General features: G+C 44.5%; 1 protein-coding gene across 2 annotated transcripts in view; it reads right to left on the bottom strand.

Moving 5' to 3' along the window:
• Positions 1-13,461, bottom strand: part of FAM189A1 (family with sequence similarity 189 member A1) — a 451,690-nt gene that overhangs the window by 65,808 nt on the left and 372,421 nt on the right. The window contains exon 4 of one of the 2 annotated variants that reach the window (XM_023255006.2): positions 9,652-9,786. The exons of the other annotated variant lie outside the window; for it this stretch is intronic. Within the exon in view, the coding sequence (XP_023110774.1) occupies positions 9,652-9,786 (135 nt within the window). The remainder of the gene's footprint in view (positions 1-9,651; positions 9,787-13,461) is intronic. 2 annotated transcript variants of the gene reach the window in all.

Genomic DNA, 13,461 nt, shown 5'->3' with positions numbered 1-13,461 from the left:
CTTCATGGGAAAATAAAGTACAAGGACTTATGAGAATTTAGCACAAGGATGGCCAGGGCTAGTCTGAGGGGGAAGGTGAAAGATGAAGGGTGGGGAGGAATAAGCTCACCAAAATGAGGAGGAGGAATGTTCTGGACCAGAGAGCATTGTGGCCAAGACTATGGTGCAGAGAGACCCCTGAGGGGTGTCCTGGAGGCTAAAGGAAGCTAGTGTGACTGCAGGGAAGGAGAGAGGCAAGAATGTCACAAAAACTGAAGCCAGAGAGGAGATAATGACTGTGTAAGACACGCTCAAGATTTAGAGCTTTGCCCTAAAAGCAAGTGGTGACGCAATCAGTTGTGCAATTTTAACATCGATGTATGATGGTGTGATGCAGGGGACAGAAAATGTACTTGGACCAGGGTGGAGGAGGATGTGATAGTTAATTTTATGTGTGAACTTGGTTGGAGTAGTGTTTGGATACGAGATCAAACATTCTGGATTTTTTTACGAGGGTGTTCTTAGAGGAGACTAACATTTACATCAGCGGACTCAGAGTAGAGCAGACTGCCTTCCAATATGTTGGTGGGCCTCATCTAATCGGTTGAAGGCATAAAGAGAATGAAAGACTGACCTCTCCAGAGCAAGAAGAAATTCCACAGACTGATGGCCTACAGACCTGAACTGCAGTGATGGCCCTTCCCTGGGTCTCCAGGCTGCTGGCTTACCCTGCAATTTTGGACTTGTCAGCCTCCATAATCACATGAGCCAATTCCTTAAGGTATCTCTCTGTCTCTGTGTTTATATATGTGTGTCTATATATACATATATAAATATACATATAGCGTGTATACGTGTGTCTGTGTGTATAGTATACGTGTGCATGCGTGCGTGCATGTGAGTGTACTGCTTCACACATCTCACTGGTTCTGTTACTTTGGCGAACCCTGACTAATACTGAGGAGATTTCAGAGCTGAGCAATGAGATGGCCAGAGTAGGAAGACGGGAGAAGTGCTGAGCAGCACAGACTGCTGGATGAGGCTGGTGACCATGAGTTTAAGGCATAAGGCACAGGGTTCGTGGCAAGGTCTGCGGGTCTTGCTGGTCAGGGTGCAGTCAGGGAGAGAGCACACACCATCCAGGGAGTATGGGCCAACCAGCCAGAGAGGAGCTAGGAAAAGTGAGTGCAGGAGGCCTGAGCACTGGCCCCTGTGTCCTTGAGATGGTGAATATGTCTCAAGGACAGGGAGAAGGGTGGTGTTGCACAGTGGAGTCCAACTGAGGCCAGACAGCAGGCTTGGTGGGAGTAGAAGCTGGACAAGCAAGCCCAAGGTGACAATGCCTGGGCTGGAGAACTGGGGTGCCCTGCCAAGCCTCCCTGAGGGGTGGCTGGGTTCAGGGAAAATATCAGGTTGTGTAGTGACCTTGGAGAGGGATGTTGGGCTTGTGCAGAAGGTGGGTTCTGGAGCAGGGAGGTTAAGAGCATGAGATGCCAGGGCTCTGCATGAGGCATCTCCCTGAAATGCCATGTACTTTCCCCAGAAAGAGGAGACTTTGGGGGAAAACCACTGAAGGGAGGGACAAAGGCAAGGGACTGGCACCACTGAAAGTGTCTTGCTCCCCAGCAGTGAGCGAGCCCCTCTGGGGCCTGCATTCTCCATGCCTGGGCCTTCATTTAACTGACTGCATGGGGAGGTATGGGTGCACCTGCAAGCCCATCCACCAGTCCTGAGTGGGGCTACAAGTGCCAAGAGACACTGCGAGGGAACCAGTCCAGCAAGGCCACCTGCCTGGGAGGGGACTTCTGTGAATATCACTCAAAATACTTCTACCTCAAATGCTGAGTATCCTGGACCTTGTTTTAACTCAGCAGGTACAGATCAGTCACAGCCCTCTTGGGTGGAACCTCTGATCCATAGGATTATTCCAAAGGGCATTTAATTGTACTGATGCTAAATGGATCTGTAACTGCAGATGTCCCACCAGACTCGGTATTACAGCTGTGCACAGAAAGTGATGCCACCAGATCGGAGGGTGGCAAGGCAGGCTTCCAGTGGTGTTGGAGGGGACAGAACATGCCACTCAGGGACATCATGACATGAGTTGTATTCAGTGGCCAGGAGAACTCACTATTTCTAGACATTCCCTTGCATGGGTCCCATGGTTGCTAGTTTAAGTGTGATAGTACCTCATCTCTGAGAGGATCCCACCTGGCCAGAGGGACTCATTAGTGTTTCCCTTAAGAATCCAGAGGTGAGAGGAGCACCTGGGTGCCTCAGTCAGTTAAGCGTCTGACTCTTCATCTTGGCTCAGGTCAGGATTTCATGGTTCATGAGTTTGAGCCCCACAATGGGCTCTGCCCTGATGGCATGGAGCCTGCTTGGGATTCTGTCTCCTTTCTCTGTCCCTCCCCAGCTTGTACACTCTCTCTCTCTCTCTCTGCTCTCAAAATAAATAAGTAAACAAACTTTAAAAAAGTCCAGAGGTGAGAAGAAAGCTATACAGAGATATGATACATCTGCCTTACTCTATGTAGCTGCCCAGTTCCAAAATGGAAACATCACATTTAGCAGGTGTGTGTGTGTGTGTGTGTGTGTGTGTGTGGTGTTGCACAATGCCAGTCCATGCTGTGACTTTTGTCACAAAATGTTGACCATTCACTTATCCTCAGAATCATTTTTATTTCTTTAGCATGGTTAAGAACTTACTGAAGATTAGATACTAAATGATGAGTCCATTTTCCAAGTCCCTAGGTTTTTTTTTTTTGAAATTATCTTGTCACCCTCTCCACCCCCCATTTTTTTTTTACGTTTTTAGAGACAAAGATAAACCATCTGTAAGATAAGACAAGAAAGCACATAAATTCAATAACTGATTTCTTGGGAAACTTTTATCTCCTTGTCCATTGATAATGTTTCTTTGGGTAATTTGGTTTCCTATGGCTCAATAAATTAAATCCAGATAGATGAAGCAAGAAATAGATTTTTAACTCTGTTCTGAATTAGAATTATATCATTATAATAAAACCATAATGACATTCTGGGATCTAGGAAAGAATTAAAGCTGGGATGGATATCATATCAGCATATGATGAAGCATATTCTACCAGTTAACAATTCTGAATTTTGTAACCTTTTAAAAATTCTGTTAATACTGATCAGGAAATATGTCACAATCTTGTGCTGGGTTTGGCTTGGCAAAGGCAAACATTACACTACTAAAACATCCTTTATCATTTATTTTATCATCTTATCTTACAAAAGCCTTGATATTATTTTATCAGGAGAGGGGATCTGTGTAGACTTCATCTTTAGGTAAAATTGCCCACCATTGTCTAATGCTTTGGAAAAATAGCTTCTGAAATCCTAAATTTCAGGCCCTTTTTACAGATTATTCATAATGTGATGTCCACAGCCAGGTCCTGTCATCAGGGAGCCGAAACTTGAGTCTTGGAGAACTAGACCCTCTGAGGAGTGCTGCCCAACACTGGACTTGTTCAGGGACCCCTGCAGAGCCATCTGACCTCACTCTACCCACACAATAGGCTGCTGGACAACAGGACGGTCCATGACTCTGGTTCTGCAATCCTGGGATCCCTGCATGGCACAATGGAGTTCTAGGTCTCCTCTGTGCCTCTGTCCTTTGCCCTGCCCTCACTCCTATCAGGGTGGAGCAGTAAACTTTGGTAGGACATGAGGTATTACCTGTTAAGAGGCAATCAATACCCTAACCGAGAGGCTTGTGTGCCCCCGGGGGTTCTCTGCTGAAGAACAAGAGAATCCAGGAGTAGGGGTGGTCAGGAAGGGCAGGAAAGAGACCAAGGGACAGAGGGCTTCCAGGCCTCCAAGCCATAGAAAACAATCTTAGGGGTGAGCGAAGCAGTGTCTGCGTCATTTTCTGGATTCCAAATATATTCTTCATTAGCCAGGAAGAAGACTGGTTTCTGTTCATTTTCCCTGATGACAGATTGTGCCTGTACAACTTTCTGGTATTGGTGGGTAGTAGCGGGGGAGGGGGAAGGAGGGTGGCATAATGGTAAGTGAGTAGTTAGACCAATCTCATTAAGTCCCTATCAGCTAACTCAAACACAACTAAAATCAAAGGTGCTTTGATTCCTAAACCAATTACATGAGATTTCCCCAGCACAAACTGAATTCATTAGATACAAAGTATGGATAATCCATAATTTAATATGGAAATTTAGGCATGAAGTATTACTAATCAGATAGCTAGAACTATTAAGAGACCAGTGAACCTGCTCCAATTGCTGGCCAAAAAAATTCGAGCAAGGGAAACTAATGAAAATAATATCCCCCTTTTGCATTTCCTTTGGCTAAGGGTTAAGAACATCTGTAGGCTACAGGAAGGGGCCCCACAGAAATTTGTTCCTTGTTACAAGAGTGCCTTTCTTTCCTACCACCCTTGTGTGTTCTGAGAGTTTTAATGCGGAGAAGAAACACCAGGTGCCTGCTGCAAAGCCTTTTACTGCAGGGGTGTCATCCAACACAGCGTGGCTTGAATGACTTTAAGAGTAATGATCACATTAAAAATGACTGCACCAGCAATTATAAGAAAACTAGAGAACGGGGCACTTAGATCTAGAAGAATCTCAGAGGAAGGAGTACCTATATTTATGAGAAGGAAGTATAAAATCTTCATTATGCTAAAGCCTATTTAAATAGAGCACAATGCTTGATATAGGTTAGGAATAGGCTTTTGTGCTTTGAAGTATCCATACACATCAGAAAAGATCTAAGAAAGATATGAAACACATTGAAAATTCCACTGTAATTAACCAGCTAGAGACATCTGTGGTGACAACTGGGAGCAAACAGAGAAGGTTGCTGTAATCCAAGGGCTAAAAGCAAAGACACAAGTGCTCACGGAATAAGTAAGGAAAAAGTGATAGAGAAGCAAAGACTTGAGAAGTGGCCTGCCCAGAGCTCAAGATCGCATCAAAAGCAGAGCACAAAGATAATATTCACTGCAGAAAACAAGGTGGGAAGAGAGCCTTAAGAGAAACTGAGCAAAACGAGTTGGAAAAGGAAGAATGAAAACAATTGGGGGGGGATGATAGGAAGGATGGATAAAAGCAGTCCAAGAGATTCAGCTATCCTAAAACAAAGACAACAGAGAAAAATTCAGATTTATACTTTAAGAAAACTTTGCTGAAATAAAGCAAGATGAAAACTCACTGTGCAAAGGGTACATGGTACCATAAGAAATTTGAGAAAGGTTGATCAATATCAAGATGTATCACAGTGAAGTGAATGGACTTGATAATTTAAAAGTATTACTGACACCTATACCAAAAAAGAAAAGAAAAGAAAAAGAAAACCAAGAAAAAACAAAAGACAAAAACAAAAAACAAAAAATGATGCCTTATATCAGCTAGGATGGGCTAGGTTATGCTGTGGTAACAAGTATCCCCCAAATCTCAGTGGGTTAAAACAACAAGTTTAGTTCTCACTCATGCTAAAATGTCCAATGTGAGTAAATGTGGGTGAGTTATGGGGGCTCTACCCATTGTAGTACCTAGACTAATGGTGCAGCCCCCATCTATAACTTGCCTATTACCATGCCAGAGGGAAAGAGAGCGCTGGATACTCAGGCTTGGAAGTGATACATAGAAGTTTTGCTCACATGGCACTGAACAACCACAAGGAGACTAGGAAGTACGATCTTACCACATTGAGGGAAGCTGGAGAGCTAGAAGTATTTTTAAACAGAATTAATGACCACCACATGACCAAAAGGGAGAAAGCATTAGGCTGACTTTAAGGTCTTTCTCTGTAGCAATATTCAATATTCAATTATGGATAATGATGCAGAAAGCTAAAAAGAGCATTGCCCCTACCATTTAAATGACCAAACGCTGGACACTCTGCAAATTCACAACTTAATTGGAATCCATCAGACAGCTGAGGTCACACGGCAACCAACCAACCCAAATTCTAAGGACATGGGAATCTCCATGTTGAGAAACATGAGCATGTGTTCACTTGGGACAGATGCTTTAGTGAAAAGGTGAGCAGTGTGTAGGGTCATGTAGGTAATTCAGCATAGAGACAGAGGCTATATGGAAGAATCAAATGGAAAGGCACAATCACAGACATGAAGGATGTCTCTGAGGCATCAACAGACTCAGCAGAGCTGAGGAGAAAATGGCCCAGTGTGGTTTATGTTGGGGATGCAAGGCTGGTTCACTGTCAAAAGTCAATCAGTGTTATTCACCATGTTAGCAGACCAAACAAGAAAAAGTACATGAACATTAAGTCGATGCAGAAAAAGATGGATAAATCCAACATCCATCCATGATAAAAAGAACTCTCAGGAAACTAGGAAAACTGGGGATAACTTCTACAACCTGATAATGGGCATCTATAGAAAAACTTAGAGCTAACACTATATTTAGTTCCTAAAATCAGGAAAGCAAGGATGTATGCTCTCACCATGTCTATCCAATACTGCAGTGAGGTGAAAGAAAAGAAAGAAAGAAAGAAAGAAAGAAAGAAAGAAAGAAAGAAAGAAAGAAAGAAAGAAAGAAAGAAAGAAAGAAAGAAAGAAAGAAGAAAGGAAGAAGGAAGGAAGGAAGGAAGGAAGGAAGGAAGGAAGGAAGGAAGGAAGGAAGGAAGGAAGGAAGAGGTATTCAGACTGGAAAGGAAGATGTAAAATTGCCTCTCATTGCATTTCACATGACTGCCTACAGAGAAGATCCAAAAGAATCTATAAAGGAGCTACCAGAACTATTAAGTGAGTTTAACAAGATTACAGGATGCAAGATCAGTAACAAAAATCAAATTTCTATATACTAGCAATGAACAAGAGATGGTTAAAAATCTTTTAAGTACCATTAAAAGAGCACTAACAAACATGAAATACCATAAGCAAAAATACTAAAGAAAATATGTTAAGATCAATATCTCAAACACTGTATAACACTAGTAGAATATAAAAAGAACTGGGGTGCCTGGGTGGCTCAGTTGGTTAAGCGTCCGACTTCAGCTCAGGTCATGAGCTCATGGTTTGAGGGTTTGAGCCCCATGTTGGGATCTGTGCTGACAGCTCAGAGCCTGGAGTCTGCTTTGGATTCTGTGTGTCCCTCTCTCTCTGCCTCTCCCTGGTTCACACTCTGTCTCTCTTTGTCTCTCAAAAAATAAAAAATAAACATTAAAAAAAATGTTTAAAGACCTAAGTAAATGGAGAGCTATATCACGAATATGTCGATTCTCTCCAAACTGAGATACAGAGTGAATGCCACCCAGTCAAAACCCCAGCAGGATTTTTGGAGAAACTGATAAGCTGATTCCAAAATTTACACGGAAATGCAGAGGAACTAGGATAGCCAAAATGATTTGGGAAAATAACAAAGCTAGAGGACAGCAGTAAACAGACCCTCCCTTCCAAGTGTCTTTCATCTACTAGATTCCAGATGAAACTCAGCTCCCCACCCTATACACTCAAGGCCATTGATCTCATTACCGGCCCTCAGCTGGGGGGCAGGCTGCTCACTGCTCCCTCTTTTTCAATCATAAATCCTCCTTATTCTGAGCCTCATGCCACCAGCTCTGACAGTTCCTACATCCGGAGAAGTTTTTTAAAACAAATTTATTCAGAAGTTTGGTGTAGTCTTTCTCAGGCCTTCAGCTCTCACCATTGTCTTGGGCAATTTGAACACCCATGGGGATGAGCCGTTTGAGAAGACTCCCCTGCACTGACTTGAACTGTTTAGGTCTCTTCACTTTGTTTCATTGTAGTTATCCCCTCCCAAGTGGTTTCCTCATCAGGGCACCAGAGCCAGGGGCACTGGGAAAGGGTGAGACTGCAGGCTTGTCAGCCCAGCCTGGGCCTTCTTAGAGGGAGCACTGTGGTTCCAGCACCATCTTTCAGGCCACAGCCACTCCTCAGGGGATAGAGAGTCAAGAAGACAGGTCCTGGGAGGGTCCCACTGAGTACACGTGTCATAAAGGACTCCAAGGTCTTGGGACTTCAGACCAAATACCTCTAGCCCATCAACTGAGTGGGACATGACATAGCTATTTAACTGCATGCACACACCCATGTGGCCTCCAGACTGCGAGATTCCCTGGGGAATTTGTCCACTCTTCCAGGGGGCAGTGACTGCACTGTAATTTAATTATAATTACCTATTGTCTTATTATAGGCAGCAAGAAATACCCTTTAAAAATTTCTTTTAATTAAAAAATTTTTTTTTAAGTTAAAAAAATGTTTATTTAGTTTGAGGGACAGACAGAGAGTGCCAGCCAGGGAAGGGCAGAGAGAGAGAGAGAGAGGGAGACAGAATCCCAAGGAGGCCCTGCATGGTCAGCACACAGCCTGAAGCAGGGCTCCATCCCATGAACTGTGAGATCGTGATCTGAGCTGAAATCAAGAGTCGGATGCTCAACCGACTGAGCCACCCAGGCGCCCCTGTTTTTGTTTTTTTTTTTTTTTAAATACAGAAAGAAAAAGTCAGGAGGTGACTTAGGAGTTGTCAGAATGAGATCTCAGAGTGAGCACTAGCTGCCCATGTCCCCATTCCAGGAGGGCTGTGAAAGGCCACGGTGGGTCTCAGACACTGACCCACCACTATGCAAGCCCATAGTGAGAGAAACCATGGTTATATGCAACGTGAGGTGGCAAGAACCACCTTGCACATAAGAGGACAGGCCCTTGAGTGCTGCAGTCTGTGTTCCTCTGAGCCTCCTGGATCTGTTACTCTGGAGGGCTGCTGGAACCACTCTGCGAGAGGAAGTCAGTCCCACCCTGTACTTTAGGCACATTTCCTATCTCTCTTATGTCACTGCCCATTTGCCACATGTTTTCACAGCGTCCTGGACTAATAGGGAGCTCGCCCAGACCAACAGGTCATTGTTGCCAGCATTTGGAATGACACCCAGGTACTCAATTCCAGAGGGCAACACTTTGCTCCTTTCTCCCCCGATTCCAGGGTGACTCTTCGAGTCTCCAGTTCCCCACATACTGTGTTCCCTATGGACATACTCTAGAGCTCCCTACATACTGTAAATACAATTTTATCACCATAAAGCATTCCTTTGACCTTGCTGCATCCTTTTAGAAAAGTTTTAGCACATTTTCACCCAGGGAAAAGAGAAGAACTGGGTTCATTGTTCATATGCATTTTTAAGCAGCCAATTTTGGTTTTCAGGAGAAAAAAAAACTTGCAGGAAGAAAAAGAAAGGAATAATATAAACAATTTTCCATGTCATTTAAAAAAATCAGATGCTGTACACAAGAATAGATTGCTGTGGGAAATTGTAAAATGTCTTTCTCCAAATATCTTTTAAAAAGGCAAAATAAATGCCCATCTGTTCCCTGATGGTGTACCAGCAAAAATGTTAGAAAAGCAGTAGAATGCATCACATCCACATTTGTAAAGACCTGTTTCAACCATTCATATCCTACTCCACATATGTCAGAGGCAGGAAAGTGAAATGGTAAAAATGGAAAACGAGATCCAGAAAGCAACACCTTTAAAGTGAAAATCTATAATCCTATAAAATGTTCTCCGGAAAGATATTCCCTCTTGCATTTCAGCTACAGAGATGAATTAAGAAGTGGAAGGAATAGATACATGAGTAAAGCCCTCCTAAAACGTCTGTAAATGCATGGGATGGAATGCATGAATAAGCAGTGCCCTTGGCCATCACCTTCAACGTCAGCCTCACGGCGTTGCAGTCCTCCTGCAGCGGATTCAGCTTCAGCGTCTCCCCAAGGTTGCTGCAGCCGGATGACTGGTGCTGCATTTCACAGCAGACACACACCCCGACACTGTCAAACTTAATCTAGACAGAGGAACACAGACAGATCTCACAATTAAAACGGCATTCTGCCCTGGCGGGTACACTTGAGCTACACAATTAAGATCACGTGAAAATGCCTCAGTTCAGAGCACCCTGGTTCAGTTTTCTTTAAGTAATAAAGCCAAATGATTTATCTTGACAAAAGCCATGGAAACACACACACACACACACACACACACACACACACACACACACACCAGGAGGAATAACTTCAAATTCCGATTTTCAAAGCAATTAATGAAAAAGAAAAAAATAAGCTTGAAGAAACCTAAGCGATAGTAACAGACAGTTACAGAGGAGTCACAGAAAGAGATTAAAGTAAATGAACAGAAGGGCTCCTGGGTGGCTCAGTCAGTTGAGTGTCCGACTCCTCTTGATTTTGGCTCAGGTTATGATCTCATGGTTTGTGAGTTCGAGCCCTGCATCGGGCTGTGTGCTGACATTGCAGAGCCTGCTTGGGATTCTGTCACTCTTTCTCTCTCTGCCTCTCTCCTGCTCTCTCTCTCTCTCAAAAATAAATTAAAAATAAACACTAAAAACAAAAGGAAATGAACAGAATGCTACTCCTATTGAGTTATGTATGGAGACATGTTATCATAGCTCTGTGTCTTGGGATGTTCTGCTCCCAGGGTCAGCAATTTCCTGACTATAATGTCATGGCCTATCAAACTCCTACTCATCTGTCAAGACCCAACTCCCATGTCATCCTTGAGGCCTTGTCTGGTTTTCCCTCTCCGGAGCTGCTTGCTTCTTCTCTGGGCAGCGCACTCCGCCCCCAGATCTGCTGGAGACTTATTTTATCTAGCTGTAGTTATTTATGTCCTGTGTGCTCCCCGAGGGCAACCACCACATGTTACAGTCACAGGATTCACAATGTGTAAGGTGTGGCATTTCAATAAATGCTGTGTAAATAAACATGTCTTGGAAAATTAAAAACCAGGGAAGGAAAAAATGCAATTCAAGTGTTTTGAAAGCTTGGAGCCCAGGAGGAAACCCTCAGAGCACGCCTGCCCCCCCACCCCCCTGCAGCCTGAAGTGGACCGGGCATCGCCAGCCTGCAGAAATGAGAAGTCACTGCCTTCTGCAACTCACAGCCCTAGGCACCCACCCTCACTGACTTGTTCCCATTGCTGGCTGAGTCCTCCACGCCTAGCTGCTGTCACCTACACACCCAACCGCTCACTAACACAGACTTCCAGGGAAGTGAAATAAAAAGGGACAGCCATAGGTCAAGGGTATTGTCCAGGGCCAAATTTTCATCTTTTAAACCTCCAGTTAATTTATCCTTTACCTACTTTATGCTTCAATTTCTGCTCTTTTAATTTGATCTAAAATGATGACTGACAGACTGGAGGAGGAGAACTGAGGGTGGAGGCCAGCAGGAGGAGAGCCATACCCGCACCAACCACTGCCAAGAGCCTCCGCCACCTCACCTATGGGCCGGGGGTCGGGAAGGTTGCTTTTGCTTTTAATGCTTTTAGTGATGCCTCCAGTCTCCGGAGTTGAAGTCCACCCTGAGCATGGAGTCCAGCTGAGGGAGCCCTAACAACACTATCACCCATAACAACATTCCACAGTGGAGGTGCACAGGAGGTGTGCAGGGCCAGGTCGTTCAGTACAAGTCCCCCCTTTGTATGAGGCAGCCTGTCCTGCTAACCCACAGAACACACAGAACTCAGGGACAGCTGGGATTGGGCCCCTCAATCCCACACACCAGATGTGTGCTTTGGGCAAGGCCCCTTCCTGCTGGCTGGCCAGGGCTGGGCTGAGGCTGTGGGGACTTTGTTCCCTAACAGACCCCTCAGACAGGTTCTCCTCCAACTAGAGATGCCATGAAATGAAGAAGGACTGAGAAGTCAGTCATTGCTCTTGCAATGGGAACTGTTTTGTGGTGGTCTCAGCCTACTGATAGTGATGCTATTGATCAGGAATGCCTGGAGGCACTCACCTGGACCCATGCTACCTGTGATGAGCTCCCCACAGACACTTGTGGCTAGACCAGCCCCGTGGTTCTTGAAATGATTGCAAAACACTCCTCAGCAACAACTGTCAGGGAACTTTGACAAAACAAAGCTTATTGGCTGCAGTTCCTGGAGGGGACACAGCATACCCAGGGCCATGTAGTGATGTCATGATAGGGGGTGAAGGTAGAGGGGGCCTGGGGCTCTGCCTTTACTGTGGTCCAGGGTGGGGTGTTTAGGGCTTCACGGGTTTGTTCTTTATTGGTGAGTTTAAACCCTAAGAGCAGGAATTAGGGCATGGGAAGGGAAAAGCAGGATAACTCAAGAGGTCAGTTATCTGGGTCGCCCAGCGGGGAGGGAAACTTCATGGCTGGGGCAGCCTGGCTCCTTATTTGTTGTGTGGCTTGTAACTCTGGGCAATGTGTTTATTTGAGATGGAGGTCTTTGAAATGAATACCTTGACAATCAAAAGCTTAATGTCAAGCACTTAAACTGTAGAAACTCTTTCCCCAGAGATCCACTCTATTCCCCCTGATGTCCCACTTTTGCCTTTCCCTATTCCCTCCCTCCCTCCACCCCACCCTGGATCCCCCTCACTCTCCTCTGCTCTCTCCCCTGACCATAGCATTTACCACCTTCTCACATGCCCTGAGATGGACTCATTCTGTTTATCTTCTGTTCCGCCCATCAGAGTGTAACCGAAGGATCTGGGTCTGTCTTATTCACAGATGCACGCAGAACTTAACAACAGTGCTGGCTGGGAACGGCTCTCTCTCCCAATCTCTCCATTGCTGCCTGCCGCCCTGGCTGAACAACATGAGGTGCAGCCTGTTTGGCATGAACAGATCCCTGGAAAGAGGCAGCACACTGAATGGTCCACTAGCTACACTCATGTAAATAGCTTATCACATCGCACTCTGTGGGGATAAAACAACCTAACGCTGGAAGAGGAAGGAGGAGATAATTTGCGGGGAGCAGACAGGTCTAGGTAAGTCTCCTTCAATGGAACAGAAAGGCCTGAAACAAGATTCTCAAGGCACCCACCGCCAAGTCTGCATAATAAATTTGAAATGGTGTCTCACGCTAGATACTTGTTAAAGTATGCCTGCTCTGAATTCAAAGCCACAGCCCAGTACTTGCTACAGAGCACACAACGATTTTTTCCAACTGAAGAATTAAGATTCTATAATCAGGGAAAATCTATTTAAGCTACAGTAAGTACCTAGTGCCTCAGGTAATGCCCAAGACCAATCATCACCCACATGAGTAAATGCACATCCCAGCAATTTACTGTGACCAACTCTGTTGTGCTGTGGCTGGGGTTTAATTTAATTTTAATGTATTTTAATTTTAATTTAATTTAAATGTAAAAAAACCCCACTTATACGATCTTTAGAAAAAAAAACACTGGAGAAAATCCTTAGGATCTAAGGCTAGGCAAAGAGTTCTTGGAGTAACACCAAAAATATAATGAGCAAAAATTGACTTTTGTGCTACAAATGACCCGTTACAAGAATGAAAGACAAACTATCGACCGTGAGAAAATATGTGCAAACCACATAGTCAAATAAACCATGTACTATATATGATCTTTGTCTTTTATTCTAAAGTCTTAACTGTTTTTGTTTTATTGCTTGTTTAGTGTTCTATGTGCTTGTCTCTAATTCACCCCCAATCTCCCCAAGAGAACTGAAAA

The sequence above is a fragment of the Felis catus genome, chromosome B3, assembly GCF_018350175.1.
Source record: "Felis catus isolate Fca126 chromosome B3, F.catus_Fca126_mat1.0, whole genome shotgun sequence".
Classification (NCBI taxonomy): domain Eukaryota; kingdom Metazoa; phylum Chordata; class Mammalia; order Carnivora; family Felidae; genus Felis; species Felis catus.
The sequence above is the reverse complement of the archived record's forward strand: the minus strand, read 5'-3'. Positions and strand labels throughout refer to the sequence as shown.